The following is a 22,279-nucleotide window of genomic DNA, read 5'->3' on the forward strand; positions in this document are numbered from 1 at the left end:
CATCCTCTCTCTTCCTCTTTTCTCTCTCTTTCCTCTCTCCTTTCCTCCTGTCAGGTACGCCGGAGGAGCGAGGGATCAGGAAGTTGAAGCGTGGGTTGGGACCCAGTACTGCAGAGCTAGAGGGAATGAGAACCTACGACCTCCCGTTCGGCATGGACTTCCTGCACCGCCACACCATCTTCCAGTACTTCCCCATCAGCCCCACCTTCAGCGGCTACCAGTGGGGCGCGATCCGCAAGGCCTGCAGACTTAGGGGGGGACAAGGGGGGGCAGGGAAGGCAGCAGAGATGGAGGGAATCACAGAACCAGGGGAGAGCGGGGTATAGCAGACTGGTAGAACCGGGCTTGAGGGAAGAGAGATGGAGTTTGGTACCATGGAAGGAAGGGAGGGGTGGAGGTTTTTGGGTAGCGTCAGTGCAGTGTGACATGCTCAACCCTGTCTTTTATGTGTGTGTGTGTGTGTGTGTGTGTGTGTGTGTGTGTGTGTGTGTGTGTGTCTGAATAACACTGTCTATGGCCTATTCATGCTGTTATTAGCATGTTATAACCAGTGTCATGAGCGTGTAATAACAGATGTCCTTTAAAGAGGAAGTTTCAGATGGAGTTGCAACATGCTCTTGTCTCTGCCTAGTATGTGAGCAAAAGAGCCTTAAACAGACCATTATTGAGGTCCCTCTTTTCCCATTGCACTATTTCATCTTGTGGAATTTGATCTTAAGTTAACTGAGAAAATAAGTGTTAACTAGTCTACATCAGTCCATCTGTCTACGTTCATTCCAAGGGGAATGGTAAGAAAAGGTTTGTTCTCTGCTGTTTAACCAAAATACTCTGATGTATTACACTCACAGTGGCCTCTGTGTGTGTGCGTGCGTGTGTGTATGCCCACCCATGACATTGTGATGGGGTTGAGTGTGTCACTTGCGCTGGCACATTTCCTGTTTCCGGACACAGACAGACAGACGGACGGACGGATGGATGGACAGTATCTCGTTTACGGCAAAAGTTTAAAGCTGAATGATTGACACCTTACAGATCCATTGAGAATCAGACGCAGCTGGTCTGTCAGCCCTGTTTAGCAAACCTACACTTCCCAATGTGGTTATGGGAAATGTAGTCTCCTGTTGAAAGGGGATTGGATGGAATTGAGAGGCTTTATGAAAATTCACATTAGACTAATAATTTGCCTGTACACTAAATTTACACACACACACACACACACACACACACACACACACACAGGCAAGCACACTACCAAACACAAGCTTAATTGCATGCAGACAGGCAAGGTCATGCAGATAGTGTAGATGAAAGTGGCTTGTCAAATGGTAGACCTTAGTCATGCAGAGTGGTTGTGGTGTTCGTTTTGCACTATTAGCCGCAAGAGTTAATGCACAGAATGTTCACTGGAACCTGCCCCTCTATTTGGCTTCTATTACCCGTTTAAGTCAAACACACAATTAGGGGTGTTATGGTGACCGTATTACCACAACACCGGCAGTCACGAGTCATGAGCGCAGTCAAATTCCACGTGACCGCTGAGTCATGGAAACTAGGCTTCTCCAAAACTGCGCTTTGATGGTCATTAATAGCCTACCAAGTTTGCTAAAAGTCGCTAATAGCCTTGTACTCAGCGCATTATTGTCCCTCTAATCACTCTGACATCAATGCAAATGCAATCAAAAATGAAATGAAACACTTAATGAGAGCCCTGGAATTCAGTTGATTTTTTTTTTTTTTTGTGGGCCATTAATTTCAAAATAATTCCACACATTTATCATATGTGAAAGACCAGATTAAATAGAAAATAGTCTGATGGGTGAGAATATTATCAAGCGCTTGACAAATTGTGAATGAGAGACTGATTGTGTGCAGCCTGCGTAAGAAACAGAGCAGAGCGCATGCCTTTCATGCAACTTTTTCAAATCATCATTAGAGCATTTTGCAGCCTTAGGCTATATGTTTTGATTTCTAATACATTCTAGGGTTTGTATCACAACTACAGTTGCATAAATAACTCTAAATTAAGCATATAGGAGGACTTGTTTCAAGTTATCACTTTGTTAACCGCTCAACACAGAATAGGGAGTGCAACACGTGTGCACTCCCTCGGAAAACGTTTTGGGGAAATATCCATTGTATTTTATTCAGCTATGTTCAATAGTTTTTTTCTTACTATGAAATAATATAAAATAATTCCACAAGAATTCTAAGCAAATCTTATCTGCTAAATGAACTAGTGTAGCCCACAGCCATATGGCATAGCCAGATCAGGGCCTAACATAAGGATGACTCAGAATATACTATTCTGTTCTTCTGAAATTGGCTAGATCTAAATATAATTTCTTTAGACGGGCCTAAAGTAGGCTATATTACATGGATTTATTAAACTTTTTAAAATGTACATGTTCCAATGGTCCACATCAGTGGCTTGTAGACTATGCGTGGAAGCCCGGAGATGCTAAAGGTGTCTATGTTAATTAAAGGTCATTTTAACGTGAACCCAGCAATTATTTGCATGGCGGTTAGGCTGACAAAATTTCATGACTGCCACTGCCCTACACACAACACAACAGATCGCCCAACAAACTGTCAATGTCCTCCACTGGACAGAGGGCCCGGTCCCAAATCAACCCCTAGTCTTGGACACTTCCCCTAGTCTTGGACACTTCTCCTAGTCCCCTAGTCCTGGACACTTCTCCAAGCTCCCTAGTCCTGGACACTTCTCCTAGTCCCCTAGTCTTGGACACTTCTCCTAGCACCCTATTCCTGGACACATCTAAATGCCCTCTCATAGATCTGAAAGAACTAGAATGAATGAATGTATGGAAATATCATGTTAACAACCCTCCTAAAGGGTTAGTTGAAGCTAGTAGGTTACCACGTTTGATTACACCTGTCCATGAAGAAGAGTCTATTCCATGGGTATGAGCTAGTGCTGGGGAAGAGGGCTTAATTTAGGACTGGAAATGAGGGTCAAAGTTTATATGTTCACCCAGTCAGCTTGCAGGCCTTGCTGTGTCAGTATTATCTTTCGCATCTTTAACTACCACCACCAAAACCAGCTCTCTCATGAACGCGTACTCCCTCATCCAGCTGCTGTTATTACAACTGGAATTTCAAGGTTGACTTATAAGCTGCTTGTAAGACATTATTGAATAGTTTAACTCGTAATAACTATTTGTAAGTCATTGCTGTAAGTAAGTTGCTCATGTATTTATTAACCTGTAAGGATCTATAATCATATAATTAACAAGCAACAGTCTATAAACAATCTAACGGTTAACCAACTGTGTAATAATGTTCATAAGCAGTTCATAAGCACACTTTCAAAAGCATTCATACTTTTTATATATATAGGCTACAAACGCTTTAGCACGAAGCAGAATGCACTTGGATTTCTAGTTGTGCGATCACACCATTGTTTTTAAAATGTAGACATTTTTTCTAACTCACTGATATCCTTAATTTTGTCAATGTGTGTTAGATGCATACTTAGACTAGTGTTGGATAGTGTTTGTCAGCACATGCATGGGGGTATAGGTGGTTTGACCACTGCCCAGGCCACAGCCTGAGTAAAGATCATGCTATGATTAAGGCTTATGTGCAGAGTAACACCAGTGCATGGTTTGCAAAGGAAGGAAGAGGATTTAGCTAGGCAAATGACCAGAAAAACCTTTTGTACCCAGATGCCTGACTGAAAGTGAGAAATAGTGAAAGAAAAGAGAGGTGATTTTAAAGTGCCAATCACATCCCTGTTTTCTGTCCTGCCCTCTGCCTTGTCCGACTCTGCTACAGATGTCAGGTGGTCTACTGTTCTGCTCAAGTGAACACGTTTGATTTACAGACACGGCACCATAACAGTATCTTCAGGTTTAAGCATTGGGTGTGTAATGGAGGGGGTATTTTAAAATGTTTATAGGGGAGGGGGAGAGGGCTCACAGACTGTACAATCTTATCCCACACCTATTGATTACTATTATTGTTATGATTGTTACTAGTGTCATTGTTCATATTGTTGGCATTGTTCACTTATTTGTGAACAGTGTAACCCCCCCAAATCCTCTCTCCATCCCTCATGTGTGGTAGAATGTTTCAGAGCTGGGGTCAAGTTCATGTCAATAATTCACAACTGAGGGTGCATCAGAAATGGCACCCTATTCCCTATATTGTGCACTGTACTACATAAGGAATAGAATGCCATTTGGGACAAACATAGTGTGATTGACATGGAGGCGACTCTTTGGAACCTCTGCTATGTGTGTTTGCACTGGAGTGCTGTGTGTTACTGTGTGAGCTGTCATCCATAGAAAACCAATGTTTGACTGTTGAGGTAGGGTTGAATTGGGACTCCTTTTGGCCAGTGTGGTTGACTATCATAAGCCTACATAAGACTTAACAACATGAACAAGATGCACAGATTCAGACTGAACCAAAATGCAAAAGAAGCACCTGTCCTTTCTTCATTCTTTCTCAAACTATTTCCCTTGCTCTTCTGTTTGCTGCACCAAAACAATGAGAGTGGGAGTAGTCACTGGTTCAGAAATGCAGAAATGTAAAAAATGTTAAGTAACATTTCAGATTTACTTTGTTTTATCTCTTTGATTATTTTATTTAGTTATGATTAGTAAGAAAGTAATTGTTTAGTGAAATGTATGTGATGAGTATTTGTGTGCCGTATGCACTATGTCAGAAAGATATTTATCAGTTTAGAATGGACTTGTTCTGGCCCTATAATGTTCTGATTTTCCGTTGTAGCAGAGAGATAATGATAGTGTTAGTCTCCACAGGCAGGAGGTTGAACTGGACATGACTCAGTTAGGCCCTCAAACTAGACCCGGAGGTGTGAGGGAAAAGGAGAACACCTTGAACATTCTGCTCTAAACAGTAACTATAGTCAGGGTGTGGATTTGTACCAGTGTTTGATATGGCAGCATGCTTGGTACTGCCTTCCTCTGCTCTGCTCCGTAGAGCTAGGAACAGTGGATACGATAGACGGAATAGACCAGTCCTTCAACTTGCTGTCTTTTGTATGTGGGTTGGGGAGTGGGACGGGAGGCGGTGAATTCTGGCACTTCTTGTTGGGAAATTCCTTTGTACACACACATGCATGTTCTATAATGCTATTTCTATGACATCGCCACATGGTAATGAAACTAGCAGAGGTTTCTTTCCACTGTCTCCTTCCTCACCCCTTCCTCATCTTCCCCCTCCCCCCCTCCACGCCTGCAGTGCAGATATGGTGTCCGTGTCCTCTCTGTTTAAGTGTACCTGTTTTCGAGAGGGAGAATGTCTGAAATGGCATGTTGTCCACTAGGGGAGTAGGGTGTTATTTCAGCTTCAGCCCATAGACCACCTAATTTGAAGCTAATGCCTCACCTCTATGAGCTTTAACTCATTCTCAATGTTAAAAACCATGCCCCACGAGCCAGGTCATGGTATGGCCATGACTATGACAGAAAGAAATATATCCCTTTCAGTTATTTTGAAGGGGAAACTACCTGAAGAATATACATTTCTCTTTCCCAAGTGTTTTATCTTTTTAAAGGTTTTTTTCTTTTTTTTTTAATACATCGTTATGTTTATTACAGACACATGTTTGTAAGAAAATAAATCATGCATTTTAATATTTTATTGTCATGCTGCAATGTGCACCATTGTATTACATTTTTATTTAATTAAAATAAAGAAAATACATTTCTTTTTATTTTTAATCTGTAGTTTGGTGGAATACTTTTGATAGTTAGAATTTTTTAAATATTGTATATTTCCAACATTGCTTCCTGTTATCATGTTAATAAAGTGTTCATACAAGTCGAGAAACACCTGACAAACTTTAAACAGATGTAAAAATATATAAATGTATATTGAATTGAGTAGGCTACAGTGTGCGGAAAACTTCTGGACCAGGCATTGTGTATACTAATAGTAGCAACAAAATGTTATATTCTTTGTTCCTAAAACTATTTAATAAGATGTTACAGAATGAATGCTGTCTTTTGTCTTTATTGTTAGTAGAAATCAATAGATGGTGTTTAGACCTCTATCTTACTATTTCAGCCTAGGCTTAACATACACACACTAGCTCTGCTGCACAACATACCCACATCATATATATATATATATATATATCTCAACAGTTCTATTGTTTAAATTATCCTCTTTCAACTTGTCCACTCTCCATCCCTGAGAGTGAGTGTTCGTGATAGTGAGATTAAGCATATTGCTGTGTCTGGTAATATCACGCACTAAACCGTCCTCTTTATTGACGTCAGAACGTCTTGAGCGGCACAGCTAGAGCAGATGTTACTGAAGAGATCAGTGGGACATAGAGAAGAGAGAGCAGCGGAGGAGAACGCCACTTAATGGCGCCTACTTTAAATACATCACATTGACTACTATGTTGAGAATAAGAGTGATTACATACAGCCTAGGCTACTGCCATACAACCCCACATATCACCTGAAATCAGTCAAAGCACATGAACATGTATTAAGGGTTAAGTACCTATAAGCCTAATGGTTTTAATATTGAACTTGACCTACACAGTTTAAAAATGAAAATTGGAACTCTCACTTTAAGTAGGCCTATCCCTTGTGTATGCACAGTGGGTCTAGTTATCTATCAGCCCTATGCATGTGAATTGGGGGTTGCATTGTTTTCAAGATTCACCCCCCTATTCTTTTCACCTATTCAGAGAGTGAGCAGTCAGCGCGAACAAAGCTGTGGCAGATCGTGCACTGATTGGTTACCGGGTACGGTGCCAGAGGTCCACTACAACAGATGGGGTTCTCCTCTCGTCGCGCAGACGCCACGCATGCAAGCCCCGGTGCGTGCATGCACCGATTGTTTCCTATGCCCGGATAGGGCGAACCGAGCAAGGAACGAGCAGACTGAGCGACGCACGGTTTACGGTTAACGAGTATCCCACCCGAAACCCAGGTGGCAGAGAAGAACCAAGCCCAGTTGATCGTTCATAAACATTAACAACTAAAGCCTGAAGAGGTCCTGAAAATCACCAGACTATCTAGCAACTCTGTCCGTAAGTAGGCTATATGTTAAAGCGACATTAGTCTGCCATGCCTGTAACGATCGATAAACTCACAAGGCAAACACTTTGTTATTTGTATTTGCATAGATATTGGCTATAGTTTCGCCAGTTAGAGCAATTGTGACTGGAAAAAGAATGCGTGTGAGACTAATTTAGATCCGTAAACAAAGAGTTTAGAAGTAATCGGAGATAAACGTTATTGCATCGATAATGCAATGCTATTAGCCCTCAACTAACAGCAATTAGTACCAAATGATACTTTTGCGGGGAAACAAATTCACGTTTTTCCAGTTTTTATTATGTTATTGCACAGAAATGAAACCGATTAGAAGCCATATCTGGGCTCTGCCTATACAGTTTAGTAGGCTAGTCTATAAAACATTATGTGTCTGTCTGGACAGATTACATAACATCAGTATCAGATAGGCTACTTAAGATTCTTCTCACACAAACTCATACACACACACACACACACACACACATATACACACATATATATACACACTGGCCAGTGGTAGTGCCCAGAGACTGATCCTCTCAGATGTGGATGTCCAAGCATGTGGTCATATTTTCCACATTAAGTTGTGAGGGAATTCATAATATTGGCCTGTACCTTAAATGATTAATATACTATTATGCTTCCTAAGGTCATATGCAATTTCACAATAATGGTGTGATTCTGAAGAAGGCCGAAACGTCAATCTTTTAAAGTTGTGTAATAAAACAAAGTGTTTTATGGTGAGTGTTGCACCTTTTCCTGTCTAATGACACCATAATGGTGTGAGCCAGATTGAAGGGGCATCTTGTCTATTTACAAACCCACACACACACACACACACACACACACACACAAAAGCTTTGGCACTGTGTGATAGAGTTGGTTGTTAGACATCAGATGTTTTTAGGGTTGCTATGGCAATTTGAACAATAGTGGGCGAGCAAAGTTGGGGTTGAGAGGGAGGAATTCAGGAAGAGTACGGAACTGGAGGTTTGGACCAGCATTCATCCCTTCAGCTAAAGCAGTTCAGGACAGAGGCACGGGGCAAGAGATCAAAACACAAGTGTGTGTGTGTGTGTGTGTGTGTGTGTGTGTGTGTGTGTGTGTGTGTGTGTGTGTGTGTGTGTGTGTGAGAGAGAGAAGTCAGGAAATTGAGGTCAGGAGTTTTAATGGCAGTGGATTAGTGCCAGTTTGTGGGAGGTGGAGGGAGGGGGGTGGAGTCAGAGAGAGAATGGTAAAAGGGATGGAGGAAAACAAGTTAGATAAAGAGGAAACAACAGCACTAATGAGAATATATATTTTACAACAAGGAAGCAATAGACCAGGAGTTCAGCGCAAGAGAGCGAGAGATAGGATAGAGGGAGGGGGAAGATAAGAGGGAGTAGAAAGCAGTCTAAAACTCTAATGCTTTGCCAATATTTATACCTGCTTTCCATGCCAATAAAGCTTATTTCTTTCAGAAAGTATTCATATCCCTTTACCTATTCCACATTTTGTTGTGTTACAGCCTGAATTCAAAATGGGTAAAAAAAAAAAAGTGTATACACACAATACCTCATAATGACAAAGTGAAAACATGTTTTTAGAATGTTTTTATGACGTGCACCCCATAAAAAAAGACCGGTAGAGATTTTGTTTGAATGACAACGGTCATTCATTTGTGACCGTTGTATTATGTTTATGAAGGCTGCTGCTGAAGACGTATGCTTTGAAGCCTGCTTAATTACCTGCTGCACCCCAGGCTGGAATGTCATTTAGATTAACGGAACGTGAGCACTCGGAGCCACAGAATTTATACAGTGCCTTGAGAAAGTATTCATACCCCTTGACTTATTCCACATTTTGTTGTGTTACAGACTGAATTCAAAATTGATTAAATATATATATTTTCAAACATCTACACACAATACCCCATAATGACAAAGTGAAAACATGTTATTAGACATTTTAGCAAATGTATTGAAAATGAAATACAGAAATATCTAATTTACGTAAGTACTCACACCCCTGAGTCAATACTTTGTAGAAGTACCCTTGGCAGCAATTACAGCTGTGAGTCATTCTGGGCAAGTCTCTTAGAGCTTTCCACACCTGGATTCAATCTCTGTCAAATTGGTTGTTGATCATTGCTAGACAACCGTTTTCAGGGATTTTCAAGTAGATTTATGTCAAAACTGTGACTTGGCCACTCAGGAACAGTCACTGTCTTATTGGTAAGCAACTCCAGTGTAGATTTGGCCTTGTGTTTTAGGTTATTGTCCTGCTGAAAGGTGAATTAATCTCCCAGTGTCTGGTGGAAAGCAAACTCCCCATTCCTTAACGTTTGTTTGTTTTGTTCGTAGAACCTACCAGCATTTCCCCCTTGCTCTTGTCTTGTCTTAGTTCCTGTTTTCTAGTTTTTCCCAGCTTTGATCCCTCTGCCTGACCTGAGCCTGCCTGCCGTCCTGTACCTTTGCCCCACTACTCTGGATTACTGACCTCTGCCTGACCTGACCCTGTGCCTGCCTGTTGTTGTAATAAACATTGTTACTTCAACACGTTCTGCATCTGGGACTTACCTTGAAACGTGATAGTACGAACTGGCCATGACTGACCCAGCAGACTAGGACCAGCTCCGCTATGCCATCTCTTCCCAAGGAGCCACCAATGGTAGGCATGAGGAGTTGCTTCGCGCTCTGATGGAGGGGTTCCAGGCCGTGGCGAACGTCACGGTCAAGCATTGGACACATTGCGGGAGCAGTTCCGTGGGTTGTCTACTAGGCAGCCTACCACGACGGTAACCTCCCAGCCCCTCAGTAACCCGGCTGGTAGTAGCGCCGTCACCCCGGTTTCCCAGGAACCCCGCTTACCTCTGCCGGAGCGCTTCGATGGAAAGTTAGGAACCTGTCGGGTGTTTCTTGCTCAGTGTTCCCTCGTCATGGAGCTGCAGCCTTCCTCCTTCCCCTCGGACCACTCTAAGATAGCGTACCTCGTCATGCTGATGTCCGGGAGGGCTCTCGCCTGGGCTACGGCCATTTGGGAACAACAGTCAACTGTATGCTTCAGTCTGGAGGGATTCGTGGCGGAGATTAAAAAAGTTTGAGGCTCTGTTGTCCGGGAGAGATGCTGCCCGGAGATTACTCCAGCTTCGGCAGGACTCCCTCAGCGTGGCACACTATGCGGTGGATTTCCGCACCCTAGCAGCGGAGGGTGCCTGGAACCCGGAAGCGCTGTTTCGACACGTTCCTGCACGGATTATCGGTGGAAGTAAAGGACGAGCTTGCAGCCCGGGAACTACAGACAGATCTCAACTCACTCGTCACTTTAACCATCCGGATCGATGGTCGGCTACGGGGACGTAGGAGGGAGAAGAGGTCTGATTGCGGTCCTAATCGCTCACTCAGGGATCCCACCTTGCATCTGATGAACTCCGGAAGTCCCCGGCGTCTACGTCCCCGAGAGGGTCCGAGCTCACCCGAGTTCCACCAAGAGCTTCCGAAGACTGCCGATTCACCTCTTCCCAAGCCGATGCAGCTCGGCAGGGCTAGGCTGTCTCCAGCCGAACGCGTACGCAGACATGACAACGAGTTGTCTGTATTGCGGTACTGCCGGTCATTTTCTATCTACCTGTCCCTTCAAGAGACCTAGCTCATTCGTTGGAGTGAGTACTCTGGTGGTTCTTAAAGATAATTTTTCTTCTCCTCTTACTTGCCCACCTCTCCACGCCACCCTGCTGTGGGGCGACCAGTCCAAGTCTCTCCAGATACTCATCGACTCAAGGGCCGATGTGAGGTTTATGGACGTTACCCTGGCGTCCGAGCTGGGCATCCCCACTCAACCCCTCTCCATTCCCATGGATGTTAGAGTGCTGGACGGGCGCTCTGTAGGCCCGGGTCACCCACCATACCACACCCATCAACCTACGATTGTCGGAACCACAGTGAGACGATCCAATTCCTGCTAGTTGAGTCTCCGCAGGTTCCTGTCGTATTGGGATTCTCTTGGCTCCAGCGACACAATCCCTCTATTGACTGGGCTACTGGTGCCATTGTGGGCTGGAGCCCGTCCTGCCACACTCATTGCCTGAAATCAGCTCTGCCTACCCTGGGACGTCTTCCTGGGGGCTTGGAAATTGTGCCGATCCTCTCCGCCAGCTCTGTGGAGTACAAGGACCTCCGCAGCACCGACCAGTATCCAAGAAGGTCAAGCCAGATGCGCTGGCACGCCGCTATAGACCCGCAGCTACACCTGCTGAAGCCAAGACCCCCCGCTCCAAGATCATTAATGCGTCTGCTGTTCGTCCTCAGTTTCCCCGTACCCTCTGTATACTTCCTACCTTTCCTGTGTCTAGAATTAAACCATGTCTTACAGCCCTTTGTCTTCTGTTTCCAGGCCCACCCCTCTTCCCCTGTCTCATCGACGGCCAACCGTCATACAGGGTGAGACGTCTCCTGAAGGTTCGACCTCGGGGCAGGGGATTCCAGTACCTGGTTGACTGGGAGGGTTTTGGCCCAGAGGAGAGGTGCTGGGTCTCCGCTAGGTACCTCCTGGACCCAGGCCTCATCTCTGAGTTCCAACGCCGGCACCCCGCTCAACCAGGTATGCGCCCAGGTAGGACGCCTTGTGGCGTCCCTTTAGCGGGGGGGGGGGGGGGTACTGTCACACCCTGATCTGTTTCACCTGTCTTTGTGCTTGTCTCTACCCCCCTCCAGGTGTCGCCCATCTTCCCCGTTATCCCCTGTGTATTTATACTTGTGTTCTCTGTTTGTCTGTTGCCAGCATTTTCTCTCTTGCTCCTGTCTTGTCTTAGTTCCTGTTTTCTAGTTTTTCCCGGCTTTGACCCCTCTGCCTGACCTGAGCCTGCCTGCTATCCTGAACCTTTGCCCCACTACTCTGGATCACCGACCTCTGCCTGACCTGACCTTGTGCCTGCCTGCTGTCCTGTGCCTTTGCGCCTGTTGTAATAAACATTGTTACTTTGACACTGTCTGCATCTGGGTCTTACCTTGAAACGTGATAGATACACCATCCAAAGTGTAATTAATAAATAAATAGTAATAAATAATAAATAGTCATAATAAACATTCATAAAAAATACAAGTGTTATACAAATTAACTTCTTGTTAATCCAGCCGCTTTGTCAGATTTCAAAAAGGCTTTACGGCGAAAGCATACCATGCGATTATCTGAGGACAGCGCCCCGCTTACAAAAGCATACAAACGTTTTACAACCAAGTAAAGGAATTACAAAAGTCAGAAATAGTGATAAAATTAATCACTTACCTTTGAAGATCTTCATATGGTTGCAGTCACAAGAGTCCCAGCTACACAATAAATGTTTGTTTTGTTCGATAAAGTCCCTCTTTATATGCCAAAAACTCAGTTTTTGTTGGCGAGTTTTGTTCAGTAATCCACTGCCTCAAAGGCGGTCAAAACATGCAGACAAGGCCTCCAAGGTGGCACAGTGGTCCAAGGCACTGCATCGCAATGCTAGCTGTGTCACCAGAGATTCTGGGTTCGAGCCCAGGCTCTGTTGCAGCCGGCCGCGACCGGGAGGTCCATTGGACAACACGCACTTGGCCCAGCGTCGTCCGGGTTAGGGAGGGTTTGGCTGGCATCGCGCACTAGCGACTCCTGTGGCGGGCCGGGCGCAGTGCACGCTGACCAGGTCGCCAGGTGTACAGTGTTTCCTCCGACACATTGGTGCGGCTGGCTTCCGGGTTGGATGTGCGTTGTGTCAAGAAGCAGTGCAGCTAGGTTGGGTTGTGTTTCGGGGGACGCATGGCTCTCGACCTTCACCTCTCCCGAGTCCGTACGGGAGTTGCAGCGATGAGACAAGACTGTAACTAATTGGATACCCCGAAATTGGGGAGAAAAAAAGGGGTAAAAACAAAAAACATGCAGACGAATAGATCCTAATAGTACCGGTAAAGTTCGTCGAAACATGTCAAATGATGGATGTTTATAATTAATTAATCGTCAGGTTGTCAATTGTCTAAATAATCGATAATATTTCAATCGGACAATAGCGTATTCAATAGAAAGGAAAAACAACTTCATTTTTCAGAAAACAAGCCTGAAACAATGTCTAAAGATTATTGTCATCTAGTGGAGGCCATAGGAACTACAATCTGGGTCCTAACCCATTAGGCATTCAATTGAAAATACCCACATCAAAAAAATCCCACTTCCTGGATGGATTTTCCTCAGGTTTTCACCTGCCATATCAGTTCTGTTATACTCACATACATTATTTTAGCTTCTGGGCCTGAGTAACAGGCAGTTTACTTTGGGTACACTTCTCATCCAGACGTCAAAATACTGCCCCCAAGCCATAAATGTTTTAACTTATTAAGGCTTGCCATAACAAAGGGGTTGAATACTTATTGACTCAAGACGTTTCAGCTTTTTATTTGTAATTCATTTGTAAAAATTTCTAAAATATAATTCCACTTTGACATTATGTGGTATTGTGTGTAGATCAGCAACACAACATCTACATTTAATACATTTTAAATTCAGGCTGTAACATAACAAAATGTGGAAAAAGTCAAGGGGTGTGAATACTTTCTGAAGGCACTATAATTGTCCGGAAAGAGGGAGGAAGAGAGAGCAATGCTTAGACTAGTGAGAGACAGGCTTGGCTGCTGTGGTTGGTAAGGGGTGGAGGAGGAGAGGTATACTGACTTGGCTGCTGTGGTTGGTAAAGGGTGGAGGAGAGAGAGAGACAGGCTTGGCTGCTGTGGTTGTTGTAGAGAAGGATTCAAGAGAATGCGGAGGGAGGGGAAGACCGGGGGACTATTTTTGGAGCCCCATCCAGATAGAACAGAGCACATTATCCCAAAATCCATCATCCCAGCTGGAATGCAGAATAGAACACAGTAACAGAACACAGAGCCATGGGCTGAGCTAGCCTGGGTCAATGTTGGGTCAATTTGTCTGTTTTTTGATACGGACGGTCGTTTCCCCCCAAAACAACAGGCATGGTACGTTTTCTGCAAGCAGCAGAAAGACTCAATTGAGACAGATCATAAGTAGTGTGCCAGTGTAGACACATCATTATTCATCTCTGGTGGACAGATGTACGTAACATAAAGTAGCTTATGCAGTTACGCAAGATTTTAGATCTAGGTTGCATTATTGATGTAGAACTGCCAGGCTAGACCAGGGGTTCCCACATGTCCAGTCTTAAACTCCAAAGCCTTTTAGAGGTTTCTTGGGCCACAGTCCAGTCTTAAACAACATACCAGTAGTGGGTCCTATATTCCTAGGACCTTTGGCTTGGACCAGCATACTTCCGCCCTCAAGGACTGAGCCACAGCCACCCATCCCTGGTCTTGGTATTAAATGCCCAGTGCAGTCAAAAATGTGCCTTCAGAAAGTATTCACACCCCTTGACTTGATATTGAGATAAAAGTAGCAGCATTGGACCTTTAAAGGCTAATGTCTCCTATTGTGTTGTTCGGTGGTGCCTGACAGGGCCTAATGTAGGTGCTGAAATATTGATAACGCTGCATGGTGTGTGGGTTGATTGGTATTCCATTTTTCATATGGTCACGATCATTTCATGTGTTTATGGTTGTGAGGCGTTGGCTGGACACCTGAGGTAGACTGTGGGTGTGGTTGTTGTCTGTTGCTTCATACCTCTCAATACCTCTCGGTCTGTATACGGGGGTACGTGTGAGCCTTTCAGAGAAAAGCTGTGTGCGTGTGTGTTGGTGCCTTTCTTTGTGCGCGCGTGTGTGTATGTATGTGAGCGAGCGAGCGATATCATATTTCATGTCTGTAGTTTCAATTGAGGAAGTCTCTCTCATGTCAGAGCGGCAGCGTCAGTTTCCGCCGTGACTGAGGCTCTGAAGGAGGAAGAGATTAGCGGATGGGGAGCGCTTCCTTTTAACCAGCCCCTTCAACCACCACTCTCTGGTGCTCTCTCCATCGCCTCTCCCCTCTCCCTTACAAACACACTGAAGCCTTAGACTGAGGCCCTGGGTCATCTACCCTGGGTACACAGCCACTAAGACAGACTCTGAAGAGCCACGCTTGGTGCTGAACTCTCTCTCTCCTCCACAGAAAGGACACAGTAGCTTCATTGGGTCCAGCCGGGCCGTCTTCAGGTAAACTCCTCTGACTGGACCCTGAGGACTAACTTACTGTGTGTTTGTGCAGCTAGCGGATCTCTCTCTTTCCTGGCCTACCAGGATCATACAGATCTTAGCACGGTAAGCCACACAGCGGCCTTCTACACACGCACACAAACACACACTATTTCAGCAATGAAATAGTGAGGTAGCCTGCCACAGTAGTTGTAGCAAGATACACTGGGTAGCATAAGAGTGTGTGTTAGAGTGTATGTGCTAATGGCAGGGATTTAAGAGGTCTTTCAAGGAGGAGGAATTTAGCTTGCTGGTACCTGGGACAAGGCTGAGACACTGTGTGTGCAACTGAAATGGTTCATGCACCTGTTCTTGTCCATCTGGATGCTTCTGTGCTGCCCCCTAACACACACTCACCATTTCAGCTGGGCAGGAAGGAAACGTGAGGTTGCTGGCAGCATTCCATGTTAAATTAAAGTCCAACATCTGTTTGTGTGCGTGTGTGATGGTCACCATGGAAGCTTCCGTGTGTGCTAGTGGTTTTCTGTGTGTGGTGTGTTTTAGACAGATGGAAAAGAGGAAGAGAGATTGTGTCCTCCATCTCACACTGACAGAGACTTGTGTCACAGAGACAGTTTGTCGAGTCACACCAGGAAGAGGACCCATAAAAACTCACAGACCCATATCACATGGGTCTGAGCTGCCATAGCAGAGAGAACAACATTAACCCTGCATACAAACTGGCTGGCTAAAAGATGCATCTAACTAGCTACAGAAGAAGTCGGAAGTTTACATACTCCTTAGCCAAGTACATTTAAACTCAGTTTTTCACAATTCCTGACATTTAATCCTAGTAAAAATTCCCTGTCTTAGGTCAGTTAGGATGACCACTTTATTTGAAGAATGTGAAATGTCAGCATAGTAGTAGAGAGAACAATTTATTTCAGCTTTTATGTATTTCATCACATTGCCAGTGGGTCAGAAGTTTACATACACTCTGTAAGTCGCTCTGGATAAGAGCGTCTGCTAAATGACTTAAATGTAAATGTAAATGTACACTCAATTAGTATTTAGTAGCATTGCCTTTCAATTGTTTAACTTGGGTCAAACGTTTCGGGTAGCCTTCCACAAGCTTCCCACAATAAGTGGGGGGAATTTTGGCCCATTCCTCCTGACAGAGCTGGTGTAACTGAGTCAGGTTTGTAGGCCTCCTTGCTCACACACTTTTTCAGTTCTGCCCACACATTTTCTATAGGATTGAGGTCAGGGCTTTGTGATGGCCACTACAATACCTTGACTTTGTTGTCCTTAAGCCATTTTGCCACAACTTTGGAAGTATGCTTGGGGTCATTGTCCATTTGGAAGACCCATTTGCGACCAAGCTTTAACTTCAGTGTCTATCTATTGTTCTTCAGCATCTATCCACATTAATGTTTAAAAGCATCTGATCACAATTTCTGTCTTTCTCTCTCTCACACTCTCTCTCTCTAGCTCCTCTCATGCTGACTGAGAATGGATAACATGCAGGATGGGGTTCAGATTGGAGACAACAAGTTCATCAGCAAGTATGCCACACACACACACACACACACACACACACACACACACACACACACACACACACACACACACACAGTGTGTTCAAATGTGTGTAGTAATAACAAAAAGTATAATATTAAAATGTGTGTAAAGTAATAAATTGTTGTGAAGAATGTTGTGTTTCTGTCTTCAGGGCAACAGTCCTGTCCCATCTCAAAACCTACAACCTCTATTATGAAGGACATAACCTGCAGTTGAGACACAGAGAGGTGCGTTTGTGTTGGTGCAAGTGAATGAGAGTAAGAGAATTGTCTGATAGCTGCACCCTCCTATTTCACCTCTTCATTGCATTTATAGTCTTTCTCTTCCTTATTTTCTTTCTCTCTCTCATCCATCCTCTCTCATTACTTTGCTCTATAATTTACCCCAAACTGACTCTGTTCAATAATTCACCCTACCCCAAAGGGGTAATAACTGTGTGTGTGTGTGTGTGTGTGTGTGTGTGTGTGTGTGTGTGTGTGTGTGTGTGTGTGTGTGTGTGTGTGTGTGTGTGTGTGTGTGTGTGTGTGTGTGTGTGTGTGTGTGTGTGTGTGTGTGTGTTTATTGATTACGGTAACTCTGTCTCTACAGGAGGAAGGGGAGCTGATCGTGGAGGGTTTGCTGAATATCTCCTGGGGCCTGCGTCGACCTATCAGATTGCAGATGCAGGACGATCACGAGCGAATCAGACCTCCTCCCTCGTCTACATCCTGGCACTCCGGCTGTGCCCTGGATAATCAGAGGTAGGGAGTGATGCTCTGGTTACCATACCAAGGCAACATATAGAAACGTACTACATACTGTGTGTATAAAAGGTCTATGTTTTTACCAAGGGTGTATCTGTTTGTTATTACAGTATGTCCTGATACCATGGCCATATTGATATCTCTTTATTTTAACCAGGATGGGTTACGTCAACCTAAATATAGGGTTTTTAGTTTACTTTGACCACACATATTGTCTCTGGTCAGTAGTGCTGAGAGATGAACTAACCTTTCTGTTATTTGAATTCCATTTCGTTTTTTTTTCTGTGATCTCAATGTGCACATTGCAGTTTCTCTAGAGATAAATCAGATCCAGCCTGAACTGTGCGATGTAGTAGGGAGTTGTAGTTTCCAACAGACCAAAATTCTGAGTAGTTTAGCACAGATAACCTGCTAATTAACTAGAATGACCATAATCCATTGCGTGCCTCAGGTTTGTTTCTTTTATGCCTGCTACTGTACATAAGAGACAGAAGAATGCACAATCAAGAAGGATAGAGAGCAGTTGTTCGCGAGGTATCTCTACCTGAAAATCGAAGTGATCTAAGTGATTGGTAGTTGGTATTCAGCAGTCGTAAAAGTATACCTTATTTACTTTGAAGAACTAGTAAAATAGGGATTTTGTCAGACAGGATAGGCGGCAGCTCTATAGTAATAATAATAAAGTAATTAAATAAAACTAATGTAATATACACAACAACTTCCTACAAGCACTTCGCTACACCCGCAATAGCATCTGCTAAACACACAAATAAAATTTGATTTGAACTGAAATATTTTATATAAGTCATGTGAATAAATGCTAGATAAGTGGCCGGCACTAATGATTACATAGAGACCATATTTCACTGTTCCTCTACCTGTCTCATTTACACTTTGATGTAGAACAACTTTGAAGAGAAGATAATGTGTCATAAATAATGTCAAGCTATTAAATATGGGAATATTCATGTTTTCTCTATGTCAATAGCAATGAAGGTACCCAGCAGACCCTGCCCAACATAGAAGTGACAGAGCACGAGAGCCAATCAGAGGACAGTATTGTGAAGGCGGATGAGGAAGAAGGTGGGTCTTATAGAAGACTAGTCTGAAAACCTTCAGCATGTTATTATGGATAACTCAGTTATTTATCCTACATTAGATAGCCGTGTCTGTTCAACACAATCAATTTTTAGAACATTCTGTGACATTCTTAGGAACGTGATTGTCTGACTCCTCCCCTTTCTCCTATCTCTATGCTCTGGTTGGACAGAGGAATATGAGCGCTCCGCCCAGCTGCTGAGGACGAAGAGCGATGCCGGGTTTCTGAGGAAGGCCCAGCGCCGGTCGCCTAGCGACCAGAGGAGGATACGACGACACCGTTTCTCCATCAATGGACACTTCTACAATTACAAGGTACCCATGCACACACACACACACACACACACACACACACACACACCATAATACTGCAGCTACACACTACTACAACGACAACATAATACCACAAATAAACTCATTTTCTCTCTCTCTCTCTCTCTCTCTCTCTCTCTCTCTCTCTCTCTCTCTCTCTCATTCCTCTCCCCTTCTCATAATTGTGCTGCCCCCATCGCCCCTTCAGACTGCAGTCTTCACTCCAGCGTATGGTTCAGTGACTAACGTGCGGATCAACAGTTGTATGACCACGCCCCAGGTGCTACGAGTGCTACTTAACAAGTTCAAGATTGAGAACAGCCCAGATGACTTTGCACTGTACCTTGTACACACCAGCGGGGGTGAGTGAGTGCGGTGTTGTGTTGTGTGGTTGTGTGTCTGTCACAGAGTGTGAAGCTGAATCACTTTCTCCCTTTCACAGGGTCCATGTGAGCAATGTCTGTGTTTATCCTAGAGTAGACTATGCATTATTAACTGTGTGTGTGTGTTTGTGTGCGCGTGCATGAGAGTGCTGCAGCTCTGTGGCAAAGCATGGCGATCTACTAGCATAACTTCAGCACACCCGTTGTAATGCAGTAAAGGTTTGACAATGTTTCTTCTTTCAGAGCGTGCAAAGCTGAAGCGCAGTGACTACCCCCTGGTGCTGCGTGTGCTTCAGGGTCCGTGTGAACAGGTCAGCAGAATCTTCCTGATGGAGCAGGACCTGGGAGAGGAAGTCACCTATGATGTAAGACTGCTAATGTATAACTGCCCAATCATTCCTGGCCTACATACCGCTGTGTAACTGCTAAATCCTTCCCCACTTCTTAGTGCGCATAAACTTAATCACGTCCTCAGAATGGAATATTCTGTATGTCCCCTTATCTATTACAAAAGGGCTCAGTTCAATATAACCTGCAGTGGGCTATTTATGCACTAGACTAGAATTTAAATAGACCTTTTACCATAACACAGTCCAGAGTCAAACCAAAACCATAATTTACTTAAGTTAAGCAGCTTAAGGGTCTGCAAGCCGAGCCAATTAGTTGTCCTCAACAATGACTTGCCACCGGCTTGACAGTGTGAAGTCAATGGCCATAAACTGAAATACGCTATTATGACTGTATGACATCCTTTATGTAATTGTTATTATTACAGTATTGTGACGTTGTAATAGTTGAGGGTGCAGGCCAAGTCTGTGTTTGTAATTGCATTTCTTCCTCCTCCCAACCAGGTTGCGCAGTATATTAAGTTTGAGATGCCAGTGCTGCAGAGTTTCATCACCAAGCTGAAGGAGGAAGAGGACCGGGAGGTGCAGAAACTCAGGAGCAGGTGAGGTGCAGGCAACATCTACCTACCTCCCCTGAATGGCTGTGTTTATGGTGTCATGTACTGTGTATTTATGTCTCATTCTCTTCTCTCTCTCTCTCTCTCTCTCTCTCTCTCTCTCTCTCTCTCTCTCTCTCTCTCTCTCTCTCTCTCGCTCTCTCTCTCTTGCTCTCTCTCTCTCTCTCTTGCTCTCTCTCTCTCTCTCTCTCACTTGCTCTCTCTCTATCTGTAGGTATACATTTCTGCGGTGTATCATTGAGAAGCAGCTGCGTTGTCTTCCTGAGGGGACTGCCTGTATGTGACCTGGTCTAGGGAGGGACCACCTGATCCTCCCAACCCCAGACGCTGTCCCATTACCCCAAACAGGGGTGGCCATGAACCACCCTGAGGAGAGGCATCCATTCCAACCTCGCTTTAATCTCTTCCAAGACATCTATAGGGACAGTGTACTAATTGTGTGAGCTGAGTTGTGTGTGGTACCTTCCTCAGTTGAGGTTGGGGTCATTATGAAACATGATGTCTGCTCTCTCCGTCCCTACCATGAACAAACGGTACATATCCTCCTTGCTGTCCCAATCCCTCTCTGACACACCTGCCTCTCTGTCGTGCTATCTGCGTATTAACTGTATCAATATCAGCAGTAATAATGGTTAATAATGAAGGTAAAGGTTGGCATTTGTCTCTTGTGGCTCTGTATGGGGCATTGAGACTGTCCCATGTCCTATACTACTCAGATGCAAAATAACCTAAAGCACATCTAAATCTCTTTCTTAGTTTCTTAGTTCTACTGAGTTAGATAGAACTATATATATATCTCTTTCCCTCCATTGTTCTCTCTACCTCTCTCTCCTTGCATATTTGTATTTTCTATTTTTGACCAAAGCCCCGTTTTGCCACCTGCAGATCACTGATTGTCTCCCTCTCCAAACCAGAACTTGCCTTAAGACTCAAGAGTGGCATCCCACGCTAGATGAGATTCTCACCCACCCAGTCGGTCGGTAGGGGGGTTGAATGACTCCTGTCCGGTGACAGTATGTGGTGTTGAAACATGCCTGTCACACAAGTGTGGTACAGTACTATCTCCATGATCAGCTCTACAGAGGCAGGAACTGTAATGTAACTTCATGACTGTTCTTGCCCCAGTTCATCTAAAACTGTCTCCTGACCAGTTGTAGTGGGGGACAAAAACATGTATTTCTGCTACCTGTCTGTTATTTTTTCTTACCTTTATTTAACTAGGCAAGTTAGTTAAAAACAAATTATTATTTACAATGACGGCCTACCAGGGAACGGTGGGTTAACTGCCTTGTTCTGGGGTAGAATGACAGATTTTTACCTTGTCAGCTCGGGGATTTGATCGAGCAACCTTTCAGTTACTGGCCCAATGCTCTAACCACTAGGCTACCTGCCACCCCATAATCACATAGTATAGTGTAGTGGGATATGACCTGTGTGTCTGCTCTACTAGCATACCTGGAGACTGAAGCACAAAACATAGAGAGGACCAGAGTTCCTTAAGATTGTGAATTATGTACATTTATTTTTTACCTTTTATTTAACTAGGCAAGTCAGTTAAGAAAAAAATATTATTTTCAATGATGGCCTAGGAACAGTGGGTTAACTGCCTTGTTCATGGGGAGAACAACAGATTTGTACCTTGTCAGCTCGGGGACTTGAACTTGCAACCTTTCGGTTATTAGTCCAACACTCTAACCACTAGGCTACGCTGCCGCCCCACATGATGAAACAACTACAATAGCTCAAACGAGGGAATGTTTTGTATGTGTGTGTTAGGTTGTGTTTGTGTGTGTGTGCGCACGCACATTTCTGAAGCAGTACTTACTTTCCTGGTAGATATTGATCTGTGTGACTGTGTGCGTGTGTATGACTGTATACAGTACTTTGAGATGTGGTACAACAATTGTATTACACCTATATCTACCCTCAGCTTTTAAAAGGTTTCTGTATATTGTGTGTGAGCGAGCGTGTGTGTGTGCGCGCTTGTGTGCATGTATGTCTGTCCTTTCAATGTCTATGGCTCTTTCAAGACTGACATTTATTTCATAATAAAATTCTTTAGCTGTTTTAATGTTGCATT

At 44.1% G+C, this 22,279-nt stretch overlaps 2 protein-coding genes across 8 annotated transcripts in view; both read left to right on the forward strand.

The window, feature by feature from the left end:
• Positions 1 to 5,987, forward strand: part of LOC115164337 (solute carrier family 23 member 2-like) — a 74,199-nt gene extending 68,212 nt beyond the window's left edge. For all 4 annotated transcript variants that reach the window (XM_029716725.1, XM_029716726.1, XM_029716723.1 and 1 more), the window contains exon 15: positions 55 to 5,987. In XM_029716725.1, the coding sequence (XP_029572585.1) occupies positions 55 to 326 (272 nt within the window). In that variant the 3' untranslated portion in view covers positions 327 to 5,987. The remainder of the gene's footprint in view (positions 1 to 54) is intronic.
• A 765-nt stretch (positions 5,988 to 6,752) lies between these two features.
• LOC115164338 (ras association domain-containing protein 2) lies at positions 6,753 to 22,270 on the forward strand. Of its 4 annotated transcripts, none has more exons than XM_029716731.1 (11): positions 6,753 to 7,039; positions 15,096 to 15,139; positions 16,610 to 16,683; positions 16,851 to 16,926; positions 17,288 to 17,439; positions 18,431 to 18,525; positions 18,713 to 18,855; positions 19,061 to 19,214; positions 19,479 to 19,600; positions 20,087 to 20,184; positions 20,414 to 22,270. In XM_029716731.1, the coding sequence occupies exons 3-11, from the start codon at positions 16,631 to 16,633 to the stop codon at positions 20,481 to 20,483; spliced, it is 963 nt and encodes a 320-aa protein (XP_029572591.1). In that variant the 5' UTR covers positions 6,753 to 7,039; positions 15,096 to 15,139; positions 16,610 to 16,630; the 3' UTR covers positions 20,484 to 22,270. The 4 variants fall into 4 exon arrangements, with proteins under 4 accessions (XP_029572591.1, XP_029572589.1, XP_029572587.1 ...); XM_029716727.1 differs by having other exon boundaries at positions 6,754 to 7,039; positions 15,096 to 15,244; XM_029716728.1 differs by lacking the exon at positions 15,096 to 15,139 and adding an exon at positions 15,192 to 15,244 and having other exon boundaries at positions 6,754 to 7,039.
• The last annotated feature ends 9 nt before the right edge of the window (positions 22,271 to 22,279 follow it).

Source organism: Salmo trutta, chromosome 27 (assembly GCF_901001165.1).
Source record: "Salmo trutta chromosome 27, fSalTru1.1, whole genome shotgun sequence".
Classification (NCBI taxonomy): domain Eukaryota; kingdom Metazoa; phylum Chordata; class Actinopteri; order Salmoniformes; family Salmonidae; genus Salmo; species Salmo trutta.

What these genes read in the sequence shown, in the direction of transcription:
- LOC115164338 (XM_029716731.1), top strand. Translation starts at nt 16,631, where the DNA reads ATGGATAACATGCAGGATGGGGTTCAGATTGGAGACAACAAGTTCATC. An exon ending in GAGAGGAAGTCACCTATGAT is followed by an intron (nt 19,601 to 20,086) that starts GTAAGACTGCTA and finishes CCTCCCAACCAG; the next exon opens with GTTGCGCAGTATATTAAGTT. An exon ending in GTGCAGAAACTCAGGAGCAG is followed by an intron (nt 20,185 to 20,413) that starts GTGAGGTGCAGG and finishes CTCTATCTGTAG; the next exon opens with GTATACATTTCTGCGGTGTA.